The sequence below is a fragment of the Bubalus kerabau genome, chromosome 6 (genome assembly GCF_029407905.1).
Source record: "Bubalus kerabau isolate K-KA32 ecotype Philippines breed swamp buffalo chromosome 6, PCC_UOA_SB_1v2, whole genome shotgun sequence".
Lineage (NCBI taxonomy): Eukaryota > Metazoa > Chordata > Mammalia > Artiodactyla > Bovidae > Bubalus > Bubalus kerabau.
Window position 1 is genome coordinate 27,280,308 of NC_073629.1, and position 11,758 is coordinate 27,292,065.

Consider the following 11,758-nt stretch of genomic DNA (forward strand, 5'->3'; position numbering starts at 1 on the left):
CTACCGATCCCGTGTGCCCTACAGCCTAGGCTCCACAAGACAAGCCACCGCATCGAGCAGCCTGTACATCACAACCTGGAGTAGCCCGCCCACTCTCCACAGCTAGAGAAAGCACTCGTACAGCAACAAAGAGCCAGGACAACCATAAAAAAAAATAAATAAAATTATATATATATATAAATCAAACACAATATTTAGTATATGGACACATGTACATTATATATGAGTGGCTATGCCTGGGCAGCGGGAGGGTGGGCACGTTCATCCTTTTACCTTATATTCTTTATAAGTGGCACAGAGACAGCCAGCTGTCCCCCAGATCTTTTCTTCTCTTCTTCCACAGTGGTCAGCACACTGCTACCAGCTTCCTCTGCATTTCCCAGCCTCCCTGGCACCTAGTGTGGCCTGGACCAAATCCTCTACCATGAAGTGTATGCAGAAGTGATAGGAGCCACTTCCGAGCTTAGCCCAGGAAGCCTCTAGATAGCCTCCTCCATGCTCTTTTCCCTTTATGCTATGCGCTCAGTCACTCAGTGTGTCTGACTCTCTGCAACCCTATAGGACTATAGCCTGCCAGGGTCCTCTGTCCAGGGGATTTTCCAGACAAGAACACTGGAGTGGGTTGCCATTTCCTACTCAGGGGGATCTTCCTGACCCTGGGATCAAACCTGCATCTCCAGTGTCTCCCGCATTGGCAGGCGGATTCTTTACCACTGAGCCACCTGGGAAGCCCCCTATTTACTGGGCTGGAAAGGTGATGATGACAACCCAGGTGAACTTAGAAACTACGGGCTGAAGACAGCAAAACCACCATCAGCCTGGGAGCTCAGAATGCCCATGTGGAACAGCAATCCCACCCAACCATTTCACCGGAAACATCCGCAACCCACTCCCCTGCCCCCCAAGAACGGCTAGGAAAGACACTTCTGTTGTTTGAACCACTGTGCTTTCAGTCTGTTTGTGAGAACAATTCAGCCTACCCAATAGAATAATACAGCACCCATCCATGAAATTTGGATTTCAAAAAAGATGTAATGTTTTTGTTATTTAGAAACTATTTTGATGGATTTGCAACTTTTTTTAAAAAGATGCACATGAAGAGAGTATCTTAATCCCTCTCCACAGTCTTCACACCTCCCACTCTCTAATTCATGCTGCACACTAGGACTGACCTCCTCAAACACATCACCATGCTGTATCAATCTCACACTGCGAATTTGCAATGGCAGACCATAACCCACAGATAAAATGATATATACATGCCTTCATTCAGGCAGCCAGTATTTACCAAACACCTACTCTGTGCTGGACACTCAGTATGAGGAATACCATAGCGAACAATACCAACCTGGTCCCTGCCTCATGGGATATAATCAGAGTGGGGATTTAGAGCAGGAAAAATCATATAGAGTGATAAATAAATGCTCTGATGGGAGAAGCACAGTTGTGTGGCAGCACCTACAAGGCCAACAAGCCCATCCAAATGGCAAGGACTTCTCACTGCAGACACAGCTTTCAGAATCCAGCCCAGACCCACTTTTCCAATCTGCCCTCCTAGTGTATCCTCCACCCTCCTCCAGTTTCATGGAACTTCCATGCCCTTTCTGAATGAACCATGTCCTTCCACTCATCCATGCTGGATGCCTTTTCCTGGAGCCTGGAAGCCTCTCCCATCCTTTCTCTCAAAATACTAATTATCCTCAAGGCTCAGCTCAAATGTCACCTCTTCAGCAAAATCAACCTCAATCCCAAGTCAAAATTAATCATCCTCTTCCTTGCTTCCTACCAGTACCTGGTTTCTATGTCAGGTATGTCATTCTGGCTTGTAGTTAGCTTTTATTATTAACTGTCCACCCATCCCAACTGACCACTCAGTGAGACGCTATGTCTTGGTCATTTGTCTGGGACACTCTTATTGCCACAGTGGGCATTCAAGAAATGCTGTATTAAATGGATGGATGAGACATAGGCCATGGAAGTGAAAACCTGAAGCTGAGTGTGTTCTGCTGTGATCGTGATAGGCAGACTCATTTAGAGAAGCTTTATGGAGGAAGCAGCTTTAAGGGGGAAAGGAAATAGACAGGTAAGAGGGAAGAAGAAGGAGACACTTTCCCAGGTCATGAGAAATGGAAAGGCCCGAAGGTTTACATACATTCAATGTAAAGGGTAGCAAACAAGTTCCTTAGAATGAGAGTCCCTACTCAGAGAGAAGTAGTAGGGGAGAGAATACAAGGGGCAGAACATCCTCAGAAGAAAATCATAAGGGATCATGGAATTAAGGTGGTACCTCCAAAAACAATCCGAAGGGAGGCCGGTAGGAAAAGTCAAACAGGAAGATGTCAGATCTGTGTGGGGAGCTGTCAGAACTCGGGCTAGGACAGTAGCTTTAGATAAAGGAAGAACAGAAGATGATGGAGTCTGCACTATGGGAAAAGTGACAGAGTTGAGAGACAGAGTGAATGTGGAGGTCAAAGAGAGTGACAGTAAGATTATGCCCAGGTTGCAATACAAGAGGAAAGATGATCTAGCTTATCAACATGCTAGGTGGCAGGGATCAGTACAGCGTAGAGTATCACAGGGAGGGCATCTGGGAGGTCAAACTGAAGCCACACCAAGTGAGATTCGGTATGGCAGAGTTATCACATAAACATGAAGTTCAGTAACTGTTAGGGGATAAGGCATTGACTGGTGACACCAGAGACATCCCCTGTGCATAGGTGACATGAGACGTCCAGCCAGGCAGCGTGGACTGGTATACCTCAAAGCTACCCCAAGCCGGGCTTTCCCCACTTCTGTTTTTGCTTTTGTTAGTCTCTCTTTGCCCTTTCTCTCTTTTCCTCTTACCGTAGTTACTCAAGGACATTCTTTTCAAATTTCTACCTGGCCCCACCCACTTAACTAGTGCAAGGGTTGTGAATCACACAACTCTAGGGAGGGTCATTCACACAGGCACAGAGCGACAGCAGCTCCTAGAGTTGTTCCTAGAGTTGAGCCGTGCACAATCGGTGCAACCAGTGGCCGTGGCCCTGCCTGACCCAGACACATCAGCCAATTATGTAATGGGTGTGGACCATCACCCGCGGTGTGCAACAAAGGGAAAATCCACAAGGGTCCCAGAGTGAAAGGAAGAGAACTAAAGCACTAGGATCTGAGAGCACAGAACAGATGCCGCAAAATCAAGTGCAAGGTGTGCAAGCTTTCTGCACCTGGTGGCATCTAAAGCAGTGTGGTGGCTGGGTGAGCTCTCTTAGGGAGGACGTTCCAGAAAACCCCTCAGAGGGGAAGGAAGAAAACACAGTAGCAGCTGGAAAGGCTGGCCCCCACCAGCGGCAGGAGTAACAGGGGTGGGGGCAGTGTAAGACCTGATGCCAGGCTGGGAGTGGCAATGGAAGGCCTCCACTGGGACCCTCGGACCATAAGTGCCGTGTAGTCACTTAGCCTGTGTGCAGCTGGGGCCTGGCTAGGATAGACACCACACACTGTGTGGCCTTATAAAAGATTCAGTTCTGCCATCTCCAGGGGTGAGGAAGAAAATCCCCGCGCAGGTCACAGGATTCCTTCGTTCTGGTTGACACTGACTAAAGGCTTCAAGAACAGCTTTTAAGAGTCAGCCTCCCTGATCCACGGTGGGCACTTAATAAGTAGATGATTTCTGTGGCTGATAACCACTTGGTTATACTAATATAACCACATTACACGAGGTGAAGATGGTGTCTGTGTGTATGGAAGATGGGGGCGGGGGTAAACACCAAAGATTCCTTGGGTTGGGTGGAGGGCGCTGGGTCAAATGATCAGGAGGGACCGAGGTTTACAGAGTGTGCAAGACGGGGACAGCAAGGGAGAAAAGTAACAGGTAGGAAAAGTTGAAGAAGCCAAGGCACCCAGGTCTTTGTGTGCAAATATGCAGCGAGACAGCTTCTACAAGCGCTGAAGGAGAAGACTGAGGCAGAAGAGCTAGTTACAGCTAACACAACGGAGGGCCCCGCACACCCATTCTGACTGTAGCGCTCGGGGCCACCCGGTGACCTTCGGAGAAGGAAGTTGGTGGATCCTCTTGCTTCCCTGGAAAGGCAGCTGGGCGCGGGGTAGGGTGTGCGGAGCGCGGTTCTGCCGCTCTCGGCCATGGCGGGGCAGATGGAAGCCGCAGATTTCCGCTCGCAAGCCCGGGACTAGGGCCGGGACCGCAGGCACCTTCCGGGCCGGGAGTTCAAGGTGAGCCGGCAGCTGGCGACTAACAGGTAGGGAGGGCCGGGGGAAGCCGGCCGCGGGCCACTCCCCCCCGCACATGGGGGCGAGGCTCGGCCTACAGGACGGCGACTCGCACCCCGCGCCCGGCTCCGGGCGGCCCCGCGCTCTCTCCCCAGCCGGGCCCTGCCTCCCGCGGACCCCGGCCAGGTCTCCCGGGAGCGGCCCCGGCCCCGTTGGCGCTCCAGGCCGCGCGCGGTAGCCGCGCCCCGCCAGTCCCCCCAAGCCCGGCCGAGCCCCCTGCGCCTCACCGGGCCCCGCGCGCACTCACCCAGCGACAGGAGCGCCAGCAGCAGCGGCCTCGGCGCCAGGCGCCCCATGCTCGCCGGGCGGGAGCGACTCTCCCCCTCCTCCTCCTTCCCCGCCGCCTCTCCTCCTCCTCCTCCTCCAGCTCCGGCTGCTCCAGAGTCAGCGCTCCTCCGCCTGGGCCGCGCGCCTGCTCCGCTTTCCTCGCGAGCCGAGAAATCCCAGCGCTGGGGCGGACGTGCGCCCCTCGCTCCGCTCCGCTCCCGCCCGCCTCTGCCCGCCTCCTCCAGCCGGCCGGGCACCGGGAGCCGGGCGCCAGGGCCGCCCCGCCGAGCCGAGCTTGCAGCCCCGACCGCTTCCCGAAAGCAGGAGGGAAGAACCGCAGCACCCGCCCGCCCGCGCCTCCCATCCGGCGCTTTGCCAGCAACAAACACAAACTTTCCCAAGCCCCTCCCCGCTCCAGGTAACGGAGGCAGCGCTGGGACCACCCGCTTAAAGGGGAGGAGGCGTCGCAGCCCACCCAGCTCTCCCCCCTCGGGGCCCCCGCCCCGCCACAAACTTTCCTCCGACCTTTAAAAGTTGGCCTTGGAAAGACTCGTCTGGAAATCCCATCGCTTGAGCGCCATTCCGAGCCACCCCGCGTCCCACCACTCTGGAGTCCTCACGTGGGCCTCCGGGTCCCTCAGCTAACTCCCCGCCCGGTCATCCACTCGTCCCGAACGAAGCACCCACCAGCCAGCCGCTAGGACTTGGCTAAATATTATCCAGATAGGACTGAAAGAGATGAAAGGACTGTAAACTCCGGGGATGCCAGCCTCCAAGGTGCAGAGGCGTGAAGTGTTTGGGTGCCTTGCCCGAAGATTCCCCGCGAAGTGTCAAGATCAAAACCCAGATCTCACAGGCTCTGCTCACTGCCCTGTGGTTGGGTAGGCCTCACCTCCCCTCGCCCACCTCCTTCCTTCCTTCTCCGGAGCGCCTATGGCACTGATTAACACTTACCACAAATAGACCCACGGTGGGGGGGATGAGGACGCTCAGAACCCAAGTGTATTAATAGCTTCAGTACTTCATATGGAATGTACTCTTTAAACTTTTTATTTATTGCTTTAAGTGGACAGAACTGGTTGCCAATAAAGATTCTTTTCTTCCCCCACAATGGGACTTTGTGCTTTTAATTTGAATACAAAAGACCCAGTATTAGGGGGAAATTTTTAGTGTTCATTGTTTAAAACTTCTCAAGGGTAATTCAAACACAGCACTGGTGCCCCACTCCCCCACCCTCCCAGTGCCCCAGCCTCTCATTAATATATGCAAAACAAATCACAGATGTTAGTGGGAAACTGCCCCAACTGGGGAGAGGAACATTGCTTTTACCTCAGTACATCATTATTTCCACTAACAAGTGTTTCTTATTTCCACTAACAAAAGTGCCTTTAGCCAGGTATGAACCCATCTGCAAGAAACTTAAAAATTCATCCCTGGTGGACCAATAATATGAGTGTACTTAATGCCATTGGACTGTAGACTTTAAAAAGTTAAAATGGTACATTCTGTGTTATATATGAGACTTTCTAGTTGCTCAGTAGTAAAGAATTTGCCTTCCAATGTAGGAGATTCCAGTTAAATCCCTGAGTTGGGAAGATCCCCTGAAAAAGGAAATGGCAACCCACTTCAGTATTCTTGCCTCGAGAATCCCATGGACAGAGGAGCCTGGCAGGCTACAGTCCATAGGATCACAAAGAGTCAGATAATACTTAGCAACTGCTACTGCTGCTAAGTCACTTCAGTGGTGTCCGATTCTGTGCGACCCCATAGACGGCAGTCCACCAGGCTCCCCTGTCCCTGGGATTTTCCAGGCAAGAACACTTAGCAACTAAACAACAAAAGGTTATATATGTTTTAACATGCTAAAAAAATTTTTTTTAGATTTATTTTTGTCACCAAGCCTTTCTTCATGCTATTCACCCACCCAGCAGTTCCTTTGCATTTCCCATCCCATAGAATCCTCTAGAATTTCTCTGGGAAGTCTTTCAATTTAATTCAATCAACCTTAAATGCAAGCCTCATGTTAGGCCTTGAGAGATGCTGAAGCTACAGAAAAGAGTAAGACCTCACCCCCTCCAGAAGCTCAAACCTTTCCCTTTCTTAACTACCCACAGTGCTTAACACCTGAAGCACACATTCTGGCACTTGGTCACATTCAGTTTAGCCCATGCTACCCACTGAATGTACTGTGTCCCCCCACCAAATTCATATATTGAAGCCCTAATCTCCAAAGGTATTTGGAGGTGGGGACTTCGGGGAGTAATTAAGTGCAGAGGATGGAGCCCTCATGCATGGGATTAGTGCCCTTATAAGTAGAGACGTGAGAGGCATTATATCTATATCTGTGCTGTGTGAGGGTACAGCAAGAAGGCATTTGTCTGCAAGCCAGGAGAGGGCCCTCACCGGGTACTGAATGGGCCAGCATCTTGATCTTAGACTTCACAGCCTCCAGAAGTGGGAGACATAATTGTCTGTTGTTTAAGCCACCCAGTTCATGATATTTGTTGTATCAGCTCAAGCCGACGGCAAACACAGTGCTCCCTCTCTGTCTGATGTGGAAGAGAGACTGTCATACGCTCGTTTTACGTCTCTCACATCACCATAGAGTCGATGTTTGCGAAAAACTCTTTTGTTTAACAAAGTGCAAGTCAGGAAGTGTGCCTGGCACATGGTAGGTCTTCAGTAAATATTTGTGGAGTGAATTAATGCCACTTACTGGGCTCGAGCCTGGGGAAACAGAGGTAAATATAACCGTTCCTGCCCTTGAGCTGCTTCCAGTCTGTGTCCTGACTCAGCAGGTGTGACAGCGCTGCCAGATGCAGTTGTGCCGCAAGGGAGTGGCCAGTCCTGAGGAAGCTTGTCCGAAAAAGCTCAGGGGGGTGACTGTGAACCGAGTCTTGAACGCCCAGCAGGTCTCTAGCTGTGAGGTGGACGGATAAGCCAACAATAGCCATTGTGCATTCAGCGTGGAAGGGATTCTTCTCTCCTCCCTTCCCCACACCCAGATGTTATTAAATTAATGGTGTGTCTTACAGTCATTGAAACAGCAGTAGTTAGTTGAAATAGAAAGAAGAAATAAGACTGTCCGGGCAGGGCCAGAACAATGAGGACAAAAGTGGATGGTTTCTTAGTAGCGGTAGTCAGCTGTGTCATGTCATGAGAGTCAGCCCTAGATAACCGTTTATGTAGCAGAAAATGAGGCTAAATTAATCACTACAGGTGCTTGGACATAGCACCACACCCTTTGCACAGCCCTGACTACCAGAGGATAAAATATGTTTCCAGCTAAAGGAACATAGCACCTGAAACAGACCAACACAATGTTAACGTTAAGTCATAACTCTGGAATCTGATGATGCTTTCATTATGAAAGGCTTTTATGAATATTTTCGAGTGAGTAACCCCACTGGTAAGGCTTTTGCCCAACCAATTGTTCTCAGTTTGCTTAGTCTGTAGGCTTGCCTGGGGCAGGAAGGCTCACTCTCCAGTAACTCTGATCCACACCCATCCCCAAGGAGGGGAGTCCCGCCTCTGTAGGTTTCCTGCCAGATCACGGAGACCCTCAGAGGCTCCGGTCACAACAGCCAACTGTTACTGTCTCTTGATTACAGGGATCTGTCTGCAGGCGTTGCCCCTGAAAACCCCCGAGGGTCCTACATTCTCACTTGTAACAGGTTTTCCTGCTGAGATCGGTAAAATCCCCTTACTGTTTAAAGGTGAACGTGCAAATGTCAAAAGGTCCCAATGAATGAATTTGCCGATTATCCTAAGAGTCACCCAGACCCTGTGTGTTACCTGTGCTGCTTCCATCAGCCCATTCTCTCTCTCTCCTTCCCTCACTTTCTCTCTGCCTCTCTCTGTTTCTCTACAGATGACCCTGATGCTACTTTAGCAGAATGGCCAGCAAAAGAATATGTTCTACAGCAACATTTCATTCCAATAATCATTTTCACGACGTTTCCTTCATATTGGTTCCAGGTGTCTATTTCTCCTATTGAAGTTAAACACGGGGATTACTAATCAAAAAAAACTTTAAGATTTAATCACAGAATGAAAGAATGGAATTAAGAGTTAAAAAGGTAGGGGTTGGGGAGAGGAAGCCTTCATTTCCTGATGAGTGAAAGTCATTCAGTGAGGCCATGAGGGAAGTTGTGGAATGCCCATCTGACAGGTTTCAAAAACAGAAAGGGGCCTTATCTGCCTGGAATGGGTTAAGTATGGTCCTGCCAAAGGCTGTGCTCTGTGACCTCTGGCCTCAAAGACCAAAATGGGAGATAACAGAGAAAGTGTCCTTAGATGTCTAGAACTGGCCCTGATTCCAGACCAGGAGTGACTTCCAATCATTTACTCCTGCAGCGATGCTGGGGTGAAAGTGTGAGGAGAAAAATAAGAAAATGGAATGAGACAAGGCTTTTGCAATAAAAGCTTTCTACAGAAGTGAGGCATTATTACTATATTAAGAGTATGCATAGCCCTTGCCCTAGAGGAGTTTATAATCTAGTTTAATGTATCAAAAGACCTCAAATGCTGTAAAGGAAGGGGGAGAAGATTGATGCCAAAAGAGCAAAGGAAATTGAAGGGGAGGTAAGTAGAGAGAGAGGCACCAGTTATCGTGTGTAGTTTTGTGCCAATATGCTATCATCCGGGCTGGAAATACCTCCAACAATGAATAGAGACAGCAGAGTCCATTACGGGAAGGAAGTGTGGCCACATCACAGAAGTCGGAAATAGCTAGAGGGGGCTTAGGGATGTTGGAGGAGATGCTTTACCAAGTTAAGGCTGCCAAGCATCATGGTATCCAAAGGTGCCCACCTGGCCTGACCTTGTGCCCTGGTCCCAAGATGGTATGCCAGGGAAGGGGCTTTCTGCCTTTACTGGAAGGCGCTTTACCCTGTTCTTCACACAGAAGCATGAGTGAAGGTAATGGGAAGCTGGTCAAGGGGTGAGGGGGTCCCTGTTCCTCTATCAGACTTTCTCACCCACCTTGAGCTCTGCTTGAAGGTTCAAATGGAACAATGCCTTAAGTTCTAGGCACTACCTTTCAAAAACATTTGCAAACTAAAATGCAACCAGAGTAGAGCTGCTACCTAAAATACAAGATGCCTGGTTGAATTTGAGTTTCAGATAAATTAGGAATACTTTTTCAGTGTAAATACATCCCAAATATTACATGAAGCATACTTATACTGAAAAAGTATTCCTTATTTATCTGAAACACAAATTCAGCTGGACATCCCACATTTGTATTTGCTAAGTCTGGCAACCCTCTTCCAGAGAGGAGTTACCTTATATGGAAACAGGCTCTTACGGAAGACTTGGAGAAGACAACAGGGAGCTCTGAGTAGTTATCTTTGGATTATGTGGAAGTTTTGCCTTTCAAAGGAGGAATAGACTTGCTTCGGGTGTTATATTGAGTCATTGGGTAAAAATTGCTTAGAGAACTGTACTGGCATCATTTGACATTAGAAGTTAGTCATCAGTGATGAGAGGAGCTTTATTATTTGGTGTTATCCTCTTCTCTCTAAAAACCATTCAGTGAAAAGTTACATGCCTACCTGTAAGGGGGGCTGTGAGGGGATTACTGTACTGGGTGGGGACCCAGACAAGCTGCCTTGGAAGGAAGTCCTCAAGATTGTGTGATTTATCTAAATCCAGCCAACTGTCTTTTCTAGTTCCTCTTCCAAAGTTAAGTCTTTGTCCCTGCTGTTTCCTTTTCTTGAACTTCCACCCCTTAGGGCTGGGCTGGTGTGTGCCCTTGCAGTTAGAGAACAGAGCAAAGTCTGTAGAAGCTTTGCACAAAACTAGGTCCTGGTAGCTCAGAGGGTAAAGAGTCTGCCTGCAATTCAGGAGACCTGGGTTCAATCCTTGGGTCAGGAAGAGCCTCTGAAAAGGAAATGGCAACCCACTCCAGTATTCTTGCCTGGAAAACCACATGGACAGAGGAGCCTGAGGGGCTATAGTCCATGGGGTCACAAAGAGTCAGTCAAGACTGAACAACTCAGACAACAACGAGGATTACTACCCCTGCTACCTACCTACTCTATGTGGGGATGCTGAGTAGTGATTTTAAAACCAAGCCACCATTTCTGATAGACATCTTCCCATTTTCATCCACTTCGTAGCTCATAATCGCCTTCTGCAAGTCATTTAATAGAGACTTTAATAGAGAGGTACTTTTTTTGGTAACTTTGTCTCTCCTGGAAGGTGCGTGGGGAGTGGCATTTTGACAGCAAACCACTTCAGGGACACTTTACTGAATGGCTTTTCTTTCCCTGTGGCAGAAGCCTTTAGGGTCCCTGCTTCAATATGTTTTTTGGTGGTCTAAAATTGCTACATCCATGCTTTATGACGTAAAGCTTGTGGGGCCTAGCTCACCCATTTGCCTGAGTGAGAAAGACTACGAAGTTACTTTCCAAGGAGAATCTTGGCCGCCTGCCCACGGAAACGTGGAGGTCTGCATCCCAGTCACAGTGGGCGTCTGGGGCTGGCCCCAGCATTTCACAAGAGGAGGGCAGGCCTGCCCCAAGCGGGCTGATGGATGGCTAGAGCAGGTTCTTTTGTGCTTAACCAGCCACCTGGACCAGCCACCATCCAGATGATGATTTCAGACTTTCTTCTGCCCAACACTTTTAAGAGCTCAGCTGCATGAAGCAATATTTCCGGAAGATTGCCCTACGTGAATGTGGTCTATATGTTCCTTTAGGTACCCTGAGAACCTACCCCTGAATTATGAATTAAGTAGACCATCAGTGAGTGTGACACCTAGCTCTATCCTAATATCACCCCATAGAGTTGCTCTTACTGAATTGCAGTTTTGTCAAGATGCCATCCGTCTGTATTGAGGGACGTCCTAAGGAACAACCCTAAGGACAGGTTTACAGACATGCTTCATCACTCCCGGCAGCAGCCTCTCTACTTAGGACCCATGGAGAAATTTTACCGTGGTCTCAGTGCTACAAAGACTTGTGCTGTATCTCAGCGACTGGTTTCTTTCTACCTTGTTGTTGTTCGGTTGCTCAGTCGTGCCCGACTCTTTGCGACCCCATGGAATGCAGCATGCCAGGCTTCCCTGTCCTTCACCTCCTCCCGGAGCTTGCTCAAACTCATGTCCACTGAGTCAGTGATGCCATCCAGCCATCTTGTCCTCTGTCATCCCTTTCTCCTCCTGCCCTCCATCTTTCCCTATGGACTTTGTAAATATTGTAACTGGCAGTTTTCCTTT

At 49.3% G+C, this 11,758-nt stretch overlaps 1 protein-coding gene across 1 annotated transcript in view; it reads right to left on the reverse strand.

The window, feature by feature from the left end:
• The window catches only part of PTGFRN (prostaglandin F2 receptor inhibitor), an 81,829-nt gene extending 75,632 nt beyond the window's left edge, over nucleotides 1-6,197 (reverse strand). Inside the window, exon 1 of the mRNA XM_055584620.1 lies at nucleotides 4,517-6,197. Coding sequence (XP_055440595.1) covers nucleotides 4,517-4,565 — 49 coding nt within the window. The 5' untranslated portion in view covers nucleotides 4,566-6,197. The remainder of the gene's footprint in view (nucleotides 1-4,516) is intronic.
• Between the last annotated feature and the right edge of the window lie 5,561 nt (nucleotides 6,198-11,758).